This window comes from Mesoplodon densirostris, chromosome 9, assembly GCF_025265405.1.
Source record: "Mesoplodon densirostris isolate mMesDen1 chromosome 9, mMesDen1 primary haplotype, whole genome shotgun sequence".
Taxonomy (NCBI): Eukaryota; Metazoa; Chordata; class Mammalia; order Artiodactyla; family Ziphiidae; genus Mesoplodon; species Mesoplodon densirostris.
In genome coordinates, this window is record NC_082669.1 from 39,012,471 (window position 1) to 39,031,749 (window position 19,279).

At 39.2% G+C, this 19,279-nt stretch overlaps 1 protein-coding gene across 3 annotated transcripts in view; it reads right to left on the bottom strand.

The window, feature by feature from the left end:
• DNAH11 (dynein axonemal heavy chain 11) overlaps positions 1-19,279 on the bottom strand; it is a 313,208-nt gene that overhangs the window by 63,179 nt on the left and 230,750 nt on the right. For all 3 annotated transcript variants that reach the window (XM_060108331.1, XM_060108329.1, XM_060108330.1), the window contains 3 exons: positions 17,383-17,553; positions 3,909-4,144; positions 2,583-2,705 (listed from right to left, as the gene is read on the bottom strand). In XM_060108331.1, coding sequence (XP_059964314.1) covers positions 2,583-2,705; positions 3,909-4,144; positions 17,383-17,553 — 530 coding nt within the window. The remainder of the gene's footprint in view (positions 1-2,582; positions 2,706-3,908; positions 4,145-17,382; positions 17,554-19,279) is intronic.

Sequence of the window (19,279 nt, forward strand, 5' to 3'; positions counted from 1 at the left end):
TCTCATCTCTCTGAGTCCATACACCTCCCTTTCCCACCCCCAAAATGGGACTTTCTACATAGTTGAATCCTAACTACAGTTCCCCAAAGCTGTTGGGCTGTTTTGTGTGTTTTGTTATTTGGTATTAGCTCTCTCGTTCCAGAATTCTCTTCTCCCATTTTTCTGTCTGACAAATGCCCACTCACCTTTCAACTCACATTAAATGTAAATGTAATCAAATGCAATTTTTTCCACAAAGCCTTCCCAGGTCTCCACTATGGAGCTGATGATTCCCTATCATGCATACTTCTATCACCACACCAATGGCAAGCATTACTTTTACTGTTTGTAGGTCTGACTTTCCCCTAAGGAAATGTAGCTTCCTTAAGGGCAGGGTCTGTACCTTACCATGCTTTGAATCTCCAGCCCCCAGTACAGTGCCTGGCATCTAGCAGTGCTCAGAGAAGGTTTATTCAGTGACTAATAGAATATGCAATGACTCAGATTCTCTGAATAAAGAAACTCTAAAAATATCTGGGGCTTCCCTGGTGGCGCAGTGGTTAAGAGTCCGCCTGCCGATGCAGGGGACACGGGTTCGTGCCCCGATCCCGGAAGATCCCACATGCCGCGGAGCGGCTGGGCCCGCGAGCCATGGCCGCGGAGCCTGTGTGTCCGGAGCCTGTGCTCCGCAACGGGAGAGGCCACAGCAGTGAGAGGCCCGCGTACAGAAAAAAAAAAAAAAAAAAAAAAAAAAACATCTGAAGAAAACTGGAGATAAACATCTAAATTTACCTTCATAAAAGTGGTTGTTTCCACACATAAGATTTAGGAGCTAAAACTGTTATGGTAACAACTGCATGCAATAAACAACATTTATTGTATTCTTACATATCATTTAAAATTCTCTTGACCTTTTAAAATAAGCTACAGTGATATGATCAATTCTATAAAGCCTAATAGAGAGTTCTTATTCAGGAAATATTATTAATTTGGAATAAATTGTTCTGCTTTGATATTGTGTGATAAAGAATTTGACGCTTTATGTAAGATAATTTGTTTCTGAAATAAAAAAAAACCCTCTGGGATTCTCACTTACACTTAACTATATCCACACTGAGAAAAAAATCAGGACTGAACTTTATCTGGCTCTGGAAATTTCAGATTATCAAAAAAAAATATATATATATATACACACATAAATACAGAGAGAGAGAGACCAAATTTCTCATACCTAAATTGTGTTATTGAAGGTCCAAGTTAAAGCTAAGAGAATATTATTTCACTAACAAAACTTCCAGGTCTTCATAATAGAGTCAGAACCTTAATAACAAGGATTTCACTTTAGTGACATTCAAGATTTTACACTGTATTTTTAACACATCAGACACAGCTACAATTATATTTATGTTAGAGCTGCAGTTTGTCAAGTGCCTTATTAGATTGTTCTAAATGCATGTCTGGGTAAATTTTGGTTTATTAAACAATTATAAGTTGTCACTCACTGTAAATGGATTTAGTTGGTGAGTTGTATAATAAATACTAATCAGTTAGAGACTTTTTACAAAATAGAAGTTAGTCACCCTTAAATAGGCCTATTGCCACTTAAAATTGACAGGAATAATCTAGTGATGAAAAGGGAGACAAGACGCCTTTGAGGCAGAGAGTGGGTATCAAAGAAGGGTGTTGGGGAAGTTCTGAATTACACCTTTGTGAAGAAAAAAAAAAAAGAGAGAGAAGGAAATCCACTGAAAGAAGCCTAGTCATGTTGATTTCTTGAGTGAAGAGGCACAGAGAGCTGTGGGAATGCCACAATCTCCCCTGAGCCCCACAAAGGCTCAGAGACATAAGTGCTGCATCTGAACTTTTACACATTTATAGAAAGTGTGTGATGCCCCCTTGGAAACGGCTTTGCTGCCCCTGGGAGAATGTCCTGGAGAGCCAGTGTCCGGGGGAATGGCAGCATTTGGAACATCACATAGAGTTCACCAAGGGTGTGCCCAGTCCGCCACTGCCGGTATGCGGATGATCTTATGGGTCCACTAATGAACTCTTTTCCTTCTAACGGTTATATATAGTTTGAATGTATAGGGAAAGACAGAACCAGCACAGTAAACCCATGATTTCATAGATGCTATGACTTGGGGTAAGGCTGAGTTAAAAAAAAAAAAATAGAGTGGATTTAAAATAGTTTTGTAAAAATATTAAGTAAATAAGGATACAAGCAATATGCAGTTAAGGCAAACATACTAAAGGTGTTTTGCAAAGTACTGAAGGTAGAAAAACATTCAACTAATAAAGGAGCTAATAAAGGAACAACTAGTAAAGGAGGAACTAACTCTCAGATTTGTGACAATGCATTTTTGGAGTCTATAAATCAGGAATTGGTTAACATGAATCTAAATCCACCAAACAAATAGTCTGAACATCTGGATCACGTCAAGGTTGCTTTGGTCTTGGAATGCAGGAGGCTTTGAATGGAAACTCAGAAATATCACCAAGAATATTCCCATAGATTACACGTGATTATGAGGCCAAGAAATAGAAGCTGATGATCAAACTTATATGTAGCACAAAATGTATGTTAAAAATTCAATAATACTTACTTTCCTTTTTTAATTGTGTTCCTGCCAAGCAATGGATCAAGGACTGGATCTATCGTTTCCTCAAGGTTTTCAAGTAAGATGACATCTCCAAAGGCCAAAGCGGTTTCAATGTCATTCAAAAACCTTAAAGTTCAGTCAGAATCAAGAAAAAATGTAAATAAGCACAGGGAAAGTATTCAAAATTATTTATATTCAACTGTATTTCATTTAATGTAAAGACTTTAGATGGAACAAACTAACTTAGAGGAAACTAAATATTTTATAAAGTAGTGCTTTCTTCAACTAGAATACATGGAAATTAAAGATTAGATTTTGAGGTAAATTTCAGTTATATTTTTCCAAGTGAAATTCAGTAGTGTGAACTAATGAGTCTGTGTAAAAATTAGTTACTTTTGATAGTAATCATGGTTGAAATAAATGTAACCTACCCAAACATTATAAATTTAAATTTACTCAATAGGTCTTCTTTTGATTAAAAAAATAAAAATTATATTAAATGCCTTGTGGCTTTATCAAATTTTCATTTTTTAAACATTTAGATTCAGTCATGTAAAGTAGTGAACTATCATTTAATTTCATTCCCACTCTCCAAAAATAGTCTCTCCTATTCAAAAATAATTTCCTCCAAGTATTCAGATAAGCAAAGAGACCATTTATCTGCATGACTACAGACATGCCTTATTCCATTTTACATGTCAAAAGATGATGGAGGGGTGAAGTGAAGTATCAGTATGACTAAAATTATTTATTCCACATTAACTGAAGACTAACTACATACCAGAGAGCTTTCTACTTATCAGAAAACACTGTCATGCGGACTGAGGGACAGAAAATCTCAGAGTAGATTCAGTTCTCAAAAGTGACATGTAAAGCTTGACTAAAAAATTACCTTCAGGCACTCTGTTGGGAATTGAGCCATGTTAAAACCCCACTGTAGGCGAAGTACATATTCAGGAATATAACTGGAACCATCATTAAACCTATGGGTGCAGCTGACAATTCTTGGGTTACCATATGCCAAAGTCCTAAAGAAGGATTATAATATACTGTATTTCCATTCTTGGCCTTAGGAAATTTTTCCTCTCACATTCAGTGTTTGTTCTAACCTTCCAACTAATTTCTTCTTCAGGTAAGTGGATGCCACCCAACGTAAATGCCCTTTCAACAGAGATACTTTATGGGAAACGTGAGCAGGCAGATAAACAAGTCGTACCAAACTATCACATTTAAAAGTGGCAGAGAGGTCTAAGAAATGCCAGGACTTGGTAAAAGTCAGACCCATTTCCGGCAGCTCAACAGAAAGTCAACCCTTCAGGTTTCACGTACCCTTTCCGGCCCACATGTGTGATTTTCAGGTCAGTTCCGTACTTGTTCTTGATCCACTTAATACCCTGCTGCTGGGGATCTATCAGCAGGGGCCAGCGCTCGCAGTGTGTTAGTATAGCAGCGTTCTCGGTGGACACTCTGTCACTGGGCAGTCCTTCATTATTCCAGGTGGCGATTGTGGCATCATCTGTCAACATGGCAATCATGCCCAGGCCTTCAGTTACTGGGATGGAGGCCTTTAAAATCAGAGTTGAAGGCAATAAACCAGTGCGGCAGAGCACAACAGACAAGAAAACAAGAGACCGAAGCCCAGAGAACACATACAAATTCTCCTGACTCTCAAAAGCCAAATACAACTCTCATCATGAAATACAATTCGACCCAATAAGCCCATTGTTCACTCCTCGGAATTCTGTCATCTGCAGCATCCAACATCTGATTTGTTCCTGCATCTATCTGGCTTCAAGCAAAAGGGACTTTGCCCTCTATACACACCTACAGCAACCCCAACAAGGTGACAGTGAATTTAGACTCCAGCAAGCATGGCAGGACAAGAGAAATGTATAATATTTGCCCAGTGGAGTAATCATCCCACATAAGCAATGTTACATTGCACTCTCTTGCTTCCAGCATCTCATCTTTCTTCTACAGATCAACACTACAGAGAGATGACTTCTCTCTCTGGGGTGGGTTCATGGAATCTGTTCAGTCCGCTGGAACTCCGTCAGCTTGTGGTGGTACCCAGCAACTTCGACTACAGCCTCTCCTCTGAGAGGGAACTGTCTACAGTGTGACTGTGAAGAGAAGCATTACAAAATGGGGAGTGGTTGGGGGGGAGGGATAAATTAGGAGTACGGGATTAACAGATGCAAGCTATGTTCCATAAAATAGATAAGGAACAAGGATTTACTGTATAACCCAGGAAACAATATTCAATATCTTGTAATAACCTATAATGGAAAATCACCTGAAAAAATATAAATACATAACTGAGTCACTTTGCTGTACACCTGAAACTAACAAATATTGTAAATCAACTATACTTCAATAAAAAATTTTTTTACAAAAGAAAAAAAACCAAACTTGCCTCCTTTTAAAGAGAGAGAAAGAAGAAACCTATTTTTTTTGAAACCTGTTTTAAAGATAAGCATCAGTTCTTTACAAAAGTGGACTGATTTTACAAAAAATAAATAAGATTCTAGAAAGGAAATTATTAAGGAATTTATCTAATCAGTCATCAACGACCAAACATTTATTGAGCACCTCCTACATATGTGTGGAGACACCACTATCAGCAAGATGAATAAGGAACTAGTCCCCTGGCTGGGTAGGGGGGCTAACATGGAAACATGCCTCCATAAGAGAGGGCAGTAAGAGCCCGACCTGGATGAAGTAGGCAGTGGAGGCTGCAGCAGCAGTAGGGGTTTGATTTCTTGGTTGCCCACAAAGCTTCAGCAAACAGAATGCTGGAAGAATTCCCACAATAAAGCTGGGATGCAACTTGAGGTTAGTATAGGAAAAGTTAGCATAATATGTCTACGGTGCCTACTGACAATGGTATCTTATAAATAAATCAAACTCTACCTCCTAGTGATAGGAGCAAGCAGCCTTGATATCTGACTCCACAAGCAAATCGCTATCTTACAGAATAAGCATCCTCTTATTAGCAAGAACTCCATGGCTTTAATTTCTTAACTTCTATTTAATACAAAGAACTTGAAACAACTAGAGGCTTAAAATAACTTTAATTTCTGATGCTATAAAGAGTAAGTGTGGGGCTTCCCTGGTGGCACAGTGGTTGACAGTCCACCTGCCGATGCAGGGGACATGGGTTCGTGCCCCGGTCCGGGAAGATCCCACATGCCGCGGAGCGGCTGGGCCCGTGAGCCATGGCCGCTGAGCCTGCGCGTCCGGAGCCTGTGCTCCGCAACGGGAGAGGCCACAACAGTGAGAGGCCGCGTACCGAAAAAAAAAAAAAAAAAGAGTAGGCGTGTAGATCTTGTGTCCGAATTCAACAATTTGAATTGTTTGAGCACCTACTGTGTACAGAGTACAGTTCAGGGGATCAAAGAGAAGTCCCCCTTTGTTAACGGCCACTTTAACCTAGTAGGGGAAACAAAGCAGGTAACTCACACGACAAAATATCATAAATACTTTAAAATACATTGAGACCTAAATTTTTGGAAACAAAGTTTAGGATATTTGCTTTACAGTGTGATGTTCAAATAGGCAGTTGCGTGACACAGAGAAATTTTTTCATCAAAAAATTTTTTGATAGTTGCAATACAGTTATCACTTTCACAGTAATTTTAACCTAGGTTTAGAGTGGGGAAAATAAACCTCAATTCATATGTTATCTTCTTTTTAATCCACTCTTCTTTGCAGAATTTCTTGAAGGAGTCTGCAAAAACAGAAACCAAGTGCGAAGAGGGAGTCCAAAGTCAGCCTAGCAATTCAGTGAGAATCCATCTAATTGCTTCATTAAATAGTGCAGCATGTGGTCAGTCAGGATGAGGCTGAAAAAAAAGGGAAACAGCCTCCCCTCTTAAGAAGTTTTACTAGAGGGAAAAGAACAGGCTGGAAGCACATACCCTGAGCCAAGCTAGACTAATCCTAACACCAAACGCCTATTAGGATCCTCTGAGAATTGACCAAGTGGTATATTCCAAAGGATAAAAGGGAACTTCCTGATGAAGTAAGACTCCCAGTTTCTTTTAATATGACGGTAACAAAACAACCAGTATTTGTAAGGTTTTAAGTGCTTACAAAATTTACTCATATACTTTCACTCTGTTCATTGCATCACTTAACTCTTACAGGAGTTCTGCCAAGTAGATGTCTCACTCACTCTCTTTTTGCTCAGGACGCTGAGGCTTAGAAAGGTTAATAACTCCATGTATAATACTTCCATATATTTGCTCTGACTATAAACTCCTAGGTCAGATTAATGAGTGGAGCGCAAACGCCTCCTTGAACCTGCCCATGTCTTCCTTTGTCTGCCTAGCAGACGATAACTTTGGAAACAATTTTGGGTAACAATTTTATTGGGACCCTCAAGGCCACGTACGCCCACTGTCCCTGTCCTTTTCAGTTACCACCACGCTGCTCTGTTTCTTCCCCACACCATCCTCCAAACTCATGCCCCCACGGTCACACTTTCAGACGATTGTTGCCGCACGTCCTATAGTATCCTAGTCCTATTTGGGCCAAACTCTCTAGCTCCCTCTACCTGCTTGTCTCAATTAAAACCCAGCTCTTCACTAGGGCAGTGGCTCTCATCCCCAGGCTGTATATTAGAATCACATGAGAGCTTTCAAAGCTGCCAACATACCCCCTCCCCCAAACTCTAATGATTCAACTTCAATTGGCATCTATATGTTTTCAAAGTTCACTCCCACATGATTTAAACGTGAAGCTGGAGTCCAAGAACCAATGCCCTAGGGTCTCACTTCCCTTTAAGGCTTTCTTAAGTAGACAGTTCATTTTCTTAATATTCCCATTACTGAAAAAATGTGTGTGGGTAACAGTGGTCATTCTTCTTACTCCCCTGCACATCATTCCAAGACCACAGCTCTTCTGTCCTTGAGGAAAAATGCCACCTCTGAGGCCCATGGAGTCCAGCTCTACAATCCTCTATGTATCCTCCTCATATTAAAGCCTTAGCCAATGGTCCTCCTCACTTTCCAAGTTTGGCTATCAATTTGTGACAACCTCAGTGCTCATGGAGATGACGAATCCACCCTCCAGCCTTGACATCCTTCATGCCAAACTCTACATTTCCTTTCCACTCTAGCATTCTGGGGGAGGAGGCAGAGGGAGGGGAAAATATCAGAACCCGCTGGGAAGATCACACAACACCCCGATGCCTAGTCTCCCTTGCACACCCCACACCCTCAATGATGTTGGTATATGTTGGGAGGGTATTACACCATCTCCTTCTTTAGATGGAAATGCTATCCCAGACCTTGTAATAACCTGAAACTGTTTCATTATTGAAATCTAAACATCTAATACCCAATTCTTTAACCATGATTATCTATACCTCTCTCATACCTTTAAACATAATATTTACTCTTACCAATAGCATTAAGACATCCAGTCCTTTACCCACCACCTATTTTTCATTGTGGCAAAACATACATGTCATAAAATTTGTCATTTTAATGTGTACAGTTCAGTGATATTAAGTACATTCACATTGCTGTGCAATCACCACTACAATCCATCTCCAGAACTTTTTCATCTCCCCAAGCTGAAACCCATACCTATTACACAGTAACTCCCATTACCCCCTGCCCCCAGCCCCTGGCAACTACCATGATACTTTCTTTTTCTATGAAGCTGACAATTCTAGGTACCTCATATAAGTGGAATCATACAATATTGGTCCTTTTATGAGTGGCTTATTTCACTTAACATAACATCTGCAATGTCCATCCAAGTTGTAGCATGTGTTAGAATTTTTTTTTATTAGTTTCTGCTTTATAACAAAGTGAATCAGTCACACATACACATCATGTGTTAGAATTTCCTTCCTTTTTTAGACTGAATAATATTCCACTGTGTGTATATGCTACATTTTCTTTATCCATTCATCTGTTTATGAACATTTGGATTTCTTCTACATTTTGGCTATTGTGAATAATGCTGCTATTAACAAATATACAAGTATCTGTTTGAGTCCTTGCTTTTACTTCCTTTGGGTAGTAGATCCCCCAGAGTGGAAGGAACTGTTGGATTATAAGGTAATTCTACATTTAGTTTTTTGAGAAACTCTATCATATGTTTAACTACTTTTTTTTTTAACATCTTTATTGGAATATAATTGCTTTACAATGTTGTGTTAGTTGCTGCTGTGTAACAAAGTGAATCAGCTATACATATACACACATCCCCATATCTCCTCCCTCTTGCGTCTCCCTCCCACCCTCCCTATCCCATCCCTCTAGGTGGTCACAAAGCATTGAGCTGATCTCCCTGTGCTATGCACCTGCTTCCCACTAGCTATCTATTTTGCATTTGGTAGTACATGTATGTCAATGCTACTCTCTCACTTCGTCCCAGCTTACCCTTCCCCCTCCCCATGTCCTCAAGTCCATTCTCTATGTCTGCGTCTTTATCCCTGTCCTGTCCCTAGGTTCATCAGAACCATTTTTTTTTTTTTAGAGTCCATATATATGCGTTAGCATACGGTACTTATTTTTCTCTTTCTGACTTCCTTCACTCTGTATGACAGACTCTAGGTCCATCCACTTCACTATAAGTAATTCAATTTCGTTTCTTTTTATGGCTGAGTAATATTCCATTGTATATATGTGCCACATCTTCTTTATCCATTCATCTGTTGATGGACACTTAGGTTGCTTCCATGTCCTGGCTACTATAAATAGTGCTGCAACGAACACTGTAACCATTAACTTTTAACTACACTCACATCTCTACCGAACCTAAATAGAGCCTTCGTTTCCTTAATCGTTTTTCTGACTGTCACACGACCGTCCCTGTCTTCTTTTCCTTCTGGCTTATCTGCCTATAAATCTTGTACTCTGGCTGAAAAAAACATTCTCTGTCTTCTCTTTCTGCTCCCAGACTGTGAGTATTGCTGAGGAAAGCTTTATTACTGTGACTACAAATTTATCTTTTCCAAATTCATCTTTGGTTTCCTAAAGCTGCTTGGCAACACTTAACATCTACTCTCCAACTGCTCTCGATGGGTATTTTTGATGTTTTCACCACCCTCCTCACAGCATTCTTTGAGTTTCAATTTTCTTATCTTTGGCCAACTGGCACTGCAATTCCCTGCTTCCCTGAGAGAAGAGAGACCAGCAGCTATGACTACATCAGCTTCTTTCCCTGTATCAGTATCTCTGCCTGTGTCCACCTTTGTCTCCTTCCCTCCCACCTAAGTTGAAGGAGTCTTGCATCTTCTACCTGAGGGTCATTCCATTTTCCTCTATTCTGATCCCTTCTTCCCAATTTCCGATGGATCAGGCCTCTTCCCCCTTTTATCATCAGCAATTGCTTTTCCATTCCTTCCCTGGAAGCATAGAAACATGCTCTAGTCTCATTCATACTGAAAAAACAAACCCTTCACTTACTTCATGTCTCTAACTAGGCACTTCTGTTCATCTCCTTCTCTTCACAGGCAAATTCCTACAAGAACAATCTGCTTTATCTGCCTATTTTCCTCACTTCCTGAATAACTCAGTGCAATCTGGCTTCTGGCTCGTTACACCTTCGTGGTCACAAAAGACCTTCACATTTCCAAGTCTGATGACACTTTTAGTTCTTTTCTCACTTGTCTCTATGGCTTTGGCATCACTGACCATCCCCATGTTTCTGCTCTTATCTCCTGTGACACCATTCTCGCCTAGGGCTTCTCCAGTCTCTGACTGCACCTTCTTCAACTTCCTCGACTTCTTATTTACATGTCAGCACCGACTCAGCTCCCTTTACTCTAAACCTCTTCCCTAGAAGATCTCAGCACACCTATAGTTCCAAGAACTACCTTACATCAATGACTCCCAGGTATGACTGCCATCCAGTAACACTCTTGTCCAGCTCTCTACTGGTTACTGACACTTGAATGTTTCAGAGACACCACAGTGTTTCTAAAACCAAACTCTGTCTTTTCTCTCAAACTAATTGTATTGTATTTTCTTTTTATTAAGCCTTATCCATATTTTCATCTTATTTAAATGTGCTTACATACATATATTTTTAATAATGTAACATCACCACCTTCTAAAGCTCCCAAATTCCTTTGAAATACTTTTTCTTTAATTTAAAAATTTTTTTATTTTATTTATTTACTTTTGGCTGTGTTGGGTCTTCATTGCTGCACAAGGGCTTTCTCTAGTTGCGGAGAGCGGGGGATACTCTTCGTTGCAGTGCACAGGCTTCTCATGGCGGTGGCTTCTCTTCTTGAGGAGCACACGGGCTAGTCTAGGTGCACGGGCTTCAGTAGTTGTGGCACTCGGGCTCAGCAGTTGTGGTTCACGGGCTCTAGAGTGCAGGCTCAGTAGTTGTGGCACACAGGCTTAGTTGCTCCTCAGCATGTGGGATCTTCCCGGACCAGGGCTCGAACCCGTGTCCCCTGCATTGGCAGGCGGATTCTTAACCACTGCGCCACCAGGGAAGTCCTCTCAAACTAATTTTAATCTGAGGGAATAGCACCTTCATATATTTACTTTCTCCTCATCAATCCATTGCATTGTTTCATCAACTCTTCTTCCTTGCCCCCTCTGGAATCACTCCCCGGCTTGCCACGTCTACTGTCATCACTTTGTTCAGTTCATTGTCTTCTGGGCTGTCATTCTAACAGATAACAATAGTCTCTTCCCTCTCCAAGTCCTATTCCCTCTGTGGCCAGTGTGAGCTTTCAAATGAATAATCTGATCATGTCACAGACCTGCTTAAAATCCTTCAATGACTCCCCATGCCTCGGATTAAGTCCAAACTTCTTTTCTTAGTTTATTATATGGGGTTATAATATGGCCCCTCACTAATTCTGTAATGTTCATCTGTATTGTCCATTTTATAATTATACATCAGTTCATCTACATTTTCTAAGTTATTTAACATTCTAATCACTTAATCACTTGGAACTCTTTTTATTTAACATGAAGCCGTGAAGGAGAGCCTTAGCCGTATTTCTGCCCAAATGGTTGGTCAGTTGTTCTATCACCATTTATTGAATAATCCATTACTTCCCCCACTGATACACAATGTACATTTAAGCACACATTTATTTTATTTTATTTTATTTTATTTTATTTTATTTTATTATTATTATTTTTTTTGCGGTATGCGGGCCTCTCACTGTTGTGGCCTCCCCCGTTGCGGAGCACAGGCTCCGGACGCGCAGGCTCCGGACGCGCAGGCTCAGCGGCCATGGCTCACGGGCCCAGCCGCTCCGCGGCACATGGGATCCTCCCAGACCGGGGCACGAACCCGCATCCCCTGCATCGGCAGGCGGACTCTCAACCACTTGCGCCACCAGGGAGGCCCTACACATTTATTTTAAAATATGTACTGGTAGTCTGGTAGTTCCTCAAAAGATTAAACATAGAGTTACCATACAGCTTAGAAAATTTCACTCCTAGGTATGTACCAAAGAGAAATGAAACATGTCCATACAAAAAATTTGTACATGAATAATTCAAATGTTCATAGCCACATTATTCATAATAATCAAAAAGTAGAAACAACAAAAATGCCCATCAACTGACGAACATATAAATGAAATGTGGTATATCCATCTAAGGAATATTATTCAGTCATAAAAAGGAGTGAAATACTGACACAGGCTACATCATGAATGAACCTTAAAAATGTGCTAAGTGAAAGAAGTCAGTCATAAAACACCATGTATTTTGTGAGTTCATTCATATGAAATGTTCCAAATGGGGAAATCTTTAGAGACATAAAATAGATTAGTGGTTGTATAAGCCCAGTAAGAATGGGGTGACTGGGGGTGATAGCTAATGGGTGTAGGGTTTATATTGGGAGTGATGAAAACGCTCTAGAATTGACTGATGACAGCTGCACAGCTCTATGAATACACTAAACACTACTGAGTTGTATACTTTAATTGGGTGAATTGTATGGTATACAAATTATATCTCAATGAAAAGGAATACTGAACATCCACAATGCTCCAGGCACCATTCTAGGATGGAACAGTGAACAAAACATGCAAAATACTTGCTTCCATGGATCTTACGTTTTCTCTGGGGGAGGGAAAAGATATTAACCATAAGAAGTTTATAAATGAGATAACATATTAGAAAGTAATAAACGTTATGGTGAAAAATATGGAGCAGAATGAGGCATGATGAGGGATGAAGGTTGTAGTCACATCTAGGGATTTGAAGCTGATGTTTGAACAAAGACCTGATTGATGGAAGGGAGTGGGACAACACATGTCCTCAGGGAAGGTACTTCAAGACAGAAGAAACGGCTAGTGCAAAGGTCCTGAGGCTGCAGCATATCTGGCATATTCAAGGAAGGTGGCCGGTGTGATTAGAGCAGAGTAGTGAGGAAAGGCATAACAGGTAATGAGACAAAGAGAGATAACAGGGCCAAATCACATAGGGTTTTTTTTTTTTTTTAAGTTTATTTATTTATTTATTTTGCGGTACGCGGGCCTCTCACTGTTGTGGGCTCTCCCATTGCGGAGCACAGGCTCCGGACGCGCAGGCCCAGCCGCTCTGTGGCATGTGGGATCTTCCCGGACCGGGGCACGAACCCGAGTCCCCTGCATCGGCAGGCGGACTCTCAACCACTGCGCCACCAGGGAAGCCCTCACATAGGGTTTTATAAACCTCTGGAGGGTTTCTAGCTTTTGCTCTGACTGCAATGGGGAGTCATTAGAGGGATTTTTAGGAGAAAACTCACTTAATCTGACTTGCATTTTTAAAGGGTCACACTGGCTGATATGTTGAGCTCCGATTTTGGAGAGAAGCCACGAATGTAGAAGCAGGGAAACCAGTTAGGAGGTTTTCACACTAACTGAAGAGGAAGATGATGGCTTGGCCCAGGATGGAAGCGGTGAAGGTGGTGAAAAGTGGTCAGATTCTGAATATAGGTACAGTCTACAGAATTTCCTAGATGGACTGGATGTGGGGGTCAGAAAAAGAGTGACAACAAAATGACTCCAGGGTTTTCAAGCCCGAGCTAACAAAAGGATGGGCCTACCATTAAACAAATCAGGAATACGTAGGTAGAAGAAGTTTTAGGGGGAAGATCAGGATTTCAGCTTGAATGTTCTGTATTTGAGACATCTTTCAGACACAGAAGTGAAGATGCCATTGTCTGGGCTGCAGGAGTTAGTGATATCCAGGTGGCATTTAAAGCCATGAATCTTAGCACAGGGAACTATACTTGATATTTTGTAATAAAAGGGAAAAGAATCTAAAAAGAAATATATATATATCTGAATCACTGTGCTGTACACCTGAAATTACCACGATATTGTAAATCAACTATTCTTCAAGTAAAAACAAAAGAATAAAAAAATACATAAATAAAGCCATGAACCTTGTAAAAAGCAGTTCAAAGACTGAAGTTTGGGTCATTTCAACATTAAGAGATTGGGGAGAAGAGGAAAAAAAAATCAAAAAAGAAGTCTGAGAAAAATTGACCAGTGAGGTATAAGGAAGATGGGGGGAGGGTGATTCCTTAGAATCAAGTGAAGCAAGTATTTATGGGAGGATGGAGTGCTCAAGTGCATCAAATTCAGTTAAGTACGATGAGAATGGAGAACAAACCACTCAACTTAGCAACGTGGTAGCAAAATCGGACAAGAGGCATTTTGGTGGAGCGGTGGGGACAAAAGCCTGTCTGGAGTGACTCAGAAATATGGAGGGAGGATTTACAGACAGTGAATGTACATTCCTCTTCCGAAATGATGACTGTAAATGAGAGCAGAGAAATGAAGGAGTAGCTGGAGGGGCAGGGGGCGTCAAAGAGAAATTCACTGGTATATTCTTTTTTAATGCGAGGAATAACTGAAATAACTGTATGTTTGAATGCTGGTGGGAATCATCTAGTAATGAATTAGTTGAGACAGAAAAATTTCTGATGACAAAGAGGGGAAAAGTTGTCTAGAATTGTCCTCAAGGAAGGGAAAGGGGATGGAAAGTAGAATACAACCCAAACGGCTGGCCTTAAATAGAAGTATCATCTTACAGCATCAGGAGGGAAGACAGTATATGAGTAGAAATGTTGGGAGGTAATAGACGCAGTTGTGGGAGTTTATACATTATCATACATTAAATATATCAAATATCTCTCTACATCCTTAAATGCTTCTGAACTCTATTCTATTCTCATTTTCTACTTCCCTTGAAGAACCACTTTGCTGTAATTACTTTAGCTTTAGAATATATTTTAATATCTTGAAGGACAAGTGTTCTCTTCCCGTTCTATTCCAAAATTATGTTGGTGTTATTAAAAATATATTCATCCAGCAAACTTTAGAGTCACTGGGTCAAGTTAAAATATAATTCCCCTTGAAATTCTGACTTGAACTGAGTTAAATTTGTTCGTTAGATTTTGGAGTTTTGACGCATTTAGAATATAAAGTCTTCATTTCTAGGAACACATTAAGGATTGCTGTCTTACTTTATAAGAGCTTTCTCTCCAAGGTTACCTTAAATATGTCAACAGGTCGTTAATAAATGACATGCTTAGTTTAGAGATTTTTAAAATGACATAAATCATAGTCACTTGTTGACTGGTTAATTTACAAACTGTTGTAATCCCCAGGACACCCAAGTCAAACTGACAAGCCAGAGATACTCAGGAGAGCAATAGGGTAAGAAAATACCCTCTATACTGTGGAGCAGTGAGAGGAGTTGCTTCTTGGGAGGGCAGGATAAGGGAACATTGCTGAAGGAAAATTCATCAAAAAATTAACATGAATAAGCAATTGCAGCTCCTCTTGGACCCTGGCACATGTTCATAAAGATGTGATTGTCTTTGTTTTTCCACTTTGCTGTGACTGAATCTAGAAGGAGTAGAAGGTAAGTAGCTCAGAAACTGGAAACCTCCATTCCACAGGACAGACATTTTTTAGGTTCTATGTAGCACTTTCTGCCAGGGGTCCTGGAGACAGAAAAGTCTCTTCCAAAAGGATGTCATTTATACAATTTGGAAACTCTTTCTTCCTTTAGCATAGCTCTGCCCAGAGATGCGTGTGAGTAAGCTGGTCATATTTGAAGGTCTGTTTCTCATTCAGCATGATGCCTACATGCTCAAGAGGAAAGGAGAGAGCACTAGGATGACTGAAAACAGACATGGGGGTCTTGAGAACTGCAGGCGCACAGTGAAACACAGGCCCATAGTTAAAATGAATGTTTGTTTAGCATAGAGCATCAGAAAATTATCATTTTTGCTTTGGCTATATGTTTAGACAGTTTGGATAAGTCAGTTAATTTTAGTTTATTCTTCAAAACAAAATGTTATCTTCATGGAACTCCACATTTGGAATTTTAAGTCAATGGGAACATATAAATTGATTGATGGGAAACTTCCCAGAAACACATACACTAAAGAATGCAATACCAGCAATTAAGACTCAATTTTAAAACTTAAATTTGAGAAGGCAAGTTTTCAATTTAAAAAATGCAAAATGACTGATAGCCTAAGTTCATGCCGTTAATACTATTACATGATCCAAAGTGAAGAATAATTGTAACAATAAGAAGACAATGTGACGTTCAATAGTTTGCACGTCAGGAAGTGAATTTCCCTATAATAGTGGAAAGAATGAGAAAACTTTATCGATGGTGGAGAATGCAGAGAGGACCACAAAAGAGGACAGTCATCAATCTGAAGTAGTCATAGGGCAACCCAGACCAAGACACCCATGTAGAGGATTAAAGTGTGGAGACGATGAGACTGACAAAAAAGAGAGAAGAATTAGACAGCTGACACCTTCTGAAAGTCACAATGCAGTAGGAGGTGGGCAAAATTACCAGAACGCTTTATCCCCTTATATAAAAGGCATATTTTACGGCAGAAATACTTAAAGAAAACCCTGAACATTCAGGGGGTAATACAGATAACCTCTTTTTAAAAATCTTCCATATAAAAGTATGGCTTGATACTACAGATATATTAAATGATTTAATTACAAAAGGGTTTTTCTTTTACAATTATTAATTATGGGATGCTTTTAATAACAAGCTTTCTCCAAAATATTCAATATTTAATTTTATTTAATTTTCAGAAATTTCATTGGCATGTCTTTATGTCATGAAAACAACTATTGTGAAAATTGAGGCATAATTACCAACATAGAACACAAGTACACAGAGAGATTTAGGATTTCTTAAGGGCTAGATATGTAAGTGAAGAACCTACTTTAATCAAGTGAGATAACACAGTGCACCATAGAAAACAGTGGCCTGGTTTACTATCATTTATGACCTTATCAAGTCATTTAAACTTCCATGTCTCAGTTTCTCCTTTGTACAAGGATGATCTTAAACTAGACGATTTGAAATCTCCCTAATCTATGATTTCATTTTGCTTATGGGTTTGAATTTTCAAATTGAGGATAAGCTACTTTTATACTTATATACGAGTGTTACACTTTTCATCTGAAAGTAGTCATGAAAAAGATTTTCAACAAATAACCTGTAGTATTATTAACAAAACAAAAAGTTTCATGCTATATGCTAACATGATAATCCAACTTTGATTTCAGTTAAGTTTTGTTAAAAGCAGTTTTCCAACTACATCTCTATGGTTCATACAAATAATTTTTCTATTTTTCATCTCCTGGTTGAAACCATCATTAAAATAAGAAAAACTGCAACACACAAGAAACATCTCCTTCAATACTAGAATTTCCAGTCAGTTGAGATTACAGAGGTACAAAAAAGCCTGGTACATACACTGTTTTTACTACTGAAATTTCAGTATGATGCTTCTAAATGTGGCTAAGGTTAGGAATTGATCTTACCTTCTGTCGAAGAAAGGGAACCCACTTGCAGTCTACCAGTTCCTGGCGATACTGCTGTGTAAAGGATCCAACGTAAGACACATATGCTGCCATAAGGAGAACATCTCCACAGAGCGTCTTCTCTTGAGCTTCGAAAGACTGAACAGACTGACCCCAGCGAATCTTCTCTGACTGAAAGATAAGATTACTCCGATGTAACTGCAGGGTGAGCAGCAACTCAAGAAATGTTTAATGTAATTACCTTATTCTTCAGTTTACGTCTAGGTCACTCTGCACAGCCTTGAGAAGGAACAGAACATGACTGGATGGCATGACCATGATAATCGTTCATACCTGTGACCCATCATTATGAAGGTGCTCTCATAGTATCTTCAGTGGAGTTTACGGCAACATGACATTAGATCTTTAACATCTCCTTTTTGTTGGATGCCCGAACTCTAATTATGACTGAGGTCCTTCTTAAAAGGCTGACAGTCACTCTCCTCTCCCTCTAGGAGTAGAGGACCAAGAGCTGTGGCCAAGACTGAGTGATGTTAGGATTTTTAATGGCAGCTTGGATGCTCTCCATCATTCCTGATTTTCAGCAATGTTACTACACCACCCTAAGCAAACATTATCTTAAACATTTGGGCCATGGGCTGATTACAGAAAAAGGAAAATGACAAACACCAGTTACGTCAATTAATTAAAACATAAAGTTTAAAGAGCCACCTAACAAGGATTCTGTCAATTAAAGAATAGTGCTGGTAGTTACTAAACTCAGGGTATTTTTATAGTATAATCACTCAATCAGTGAAAGAACTTACAGCCCATGTAAAAAAGATGGAAACCAGGAGGACTTCACTAGCTCTGAAGACAGTATGCTCGGAGAATGCTGTTCAAATCCTTATATCTAGTTGGCTAGCCATTTAAAATCTGATTTCTGGGTTAAGTATGTGGAGCCCTTAATATTGGATTTGACTAAAATTGCAATAAATATCTATGGATTGATTGAACTGCAGAATACTTCACTAATTCATTTGGTTTCAATGCATGCAAAAATTTAATACCACGTTCTAAGAACATGTAAATTAATAGGAGCTGAAAAAAAACCCCCAGCAAATTGACAGTACAAGCAATGAAGAACCCTGTGGAATTTAGCTTTACTCATGAAAGAGGAGAGACAGACCACAGAAAGCAAAAACAATGTATGTCAGAGCAGACTGCAGTGCCAGTTCTCTGCAAGCCATCACAATACCCCTAACACTGAGGTAATGAAACTAGCAGGTGACAATGGTTATGAAAACTATTTTAAGATAATCTGCTTTGCTCGATAAAGATCACCCCAAGTTAGCTCTATAATTACACACTAGGGAACTTCAACTCCCTTGCCCTCTTTATAGAATTTATTACTTTCCTTCTTCAGCTATAGATAATATATCCATTAATTTTGAAGAAGAATCTCTCATTTGCTTTTCCTCCAATTTTGTTGTCTTTGGTTAGTAGATGATAAACAATAAAGAGCACCCACCTCATTCTCCAAAACAGCTTTGAAATTTGAAGATTTACTAAACATAGACTTACCGGTGATTGAAATCGTCAATAATTTCACTATACCACCCACGCAACATAAATCATTACTGACACTGGCTAACAAGGGTTTAAGAGTTGGAACATGTCCTGTAATAAATTTCTAGACAGTTAAAAATCACTATAATTTTATTCTAATGCATTATAGATTGCCTGTAATGTCATCCTGGCTGGGGTGACCCATTTCTAATTTTGAACAGCTGTTCAGCTCCAGAGCTACTTAATGATTAAATATAAATTGCCTGATTTATTAGTCTGAATGGTTGAGACTATAGCTTCCAGGTCAATGCTATATAGACAAAATCATCAGTCTTGGTGTTTTTCAGAA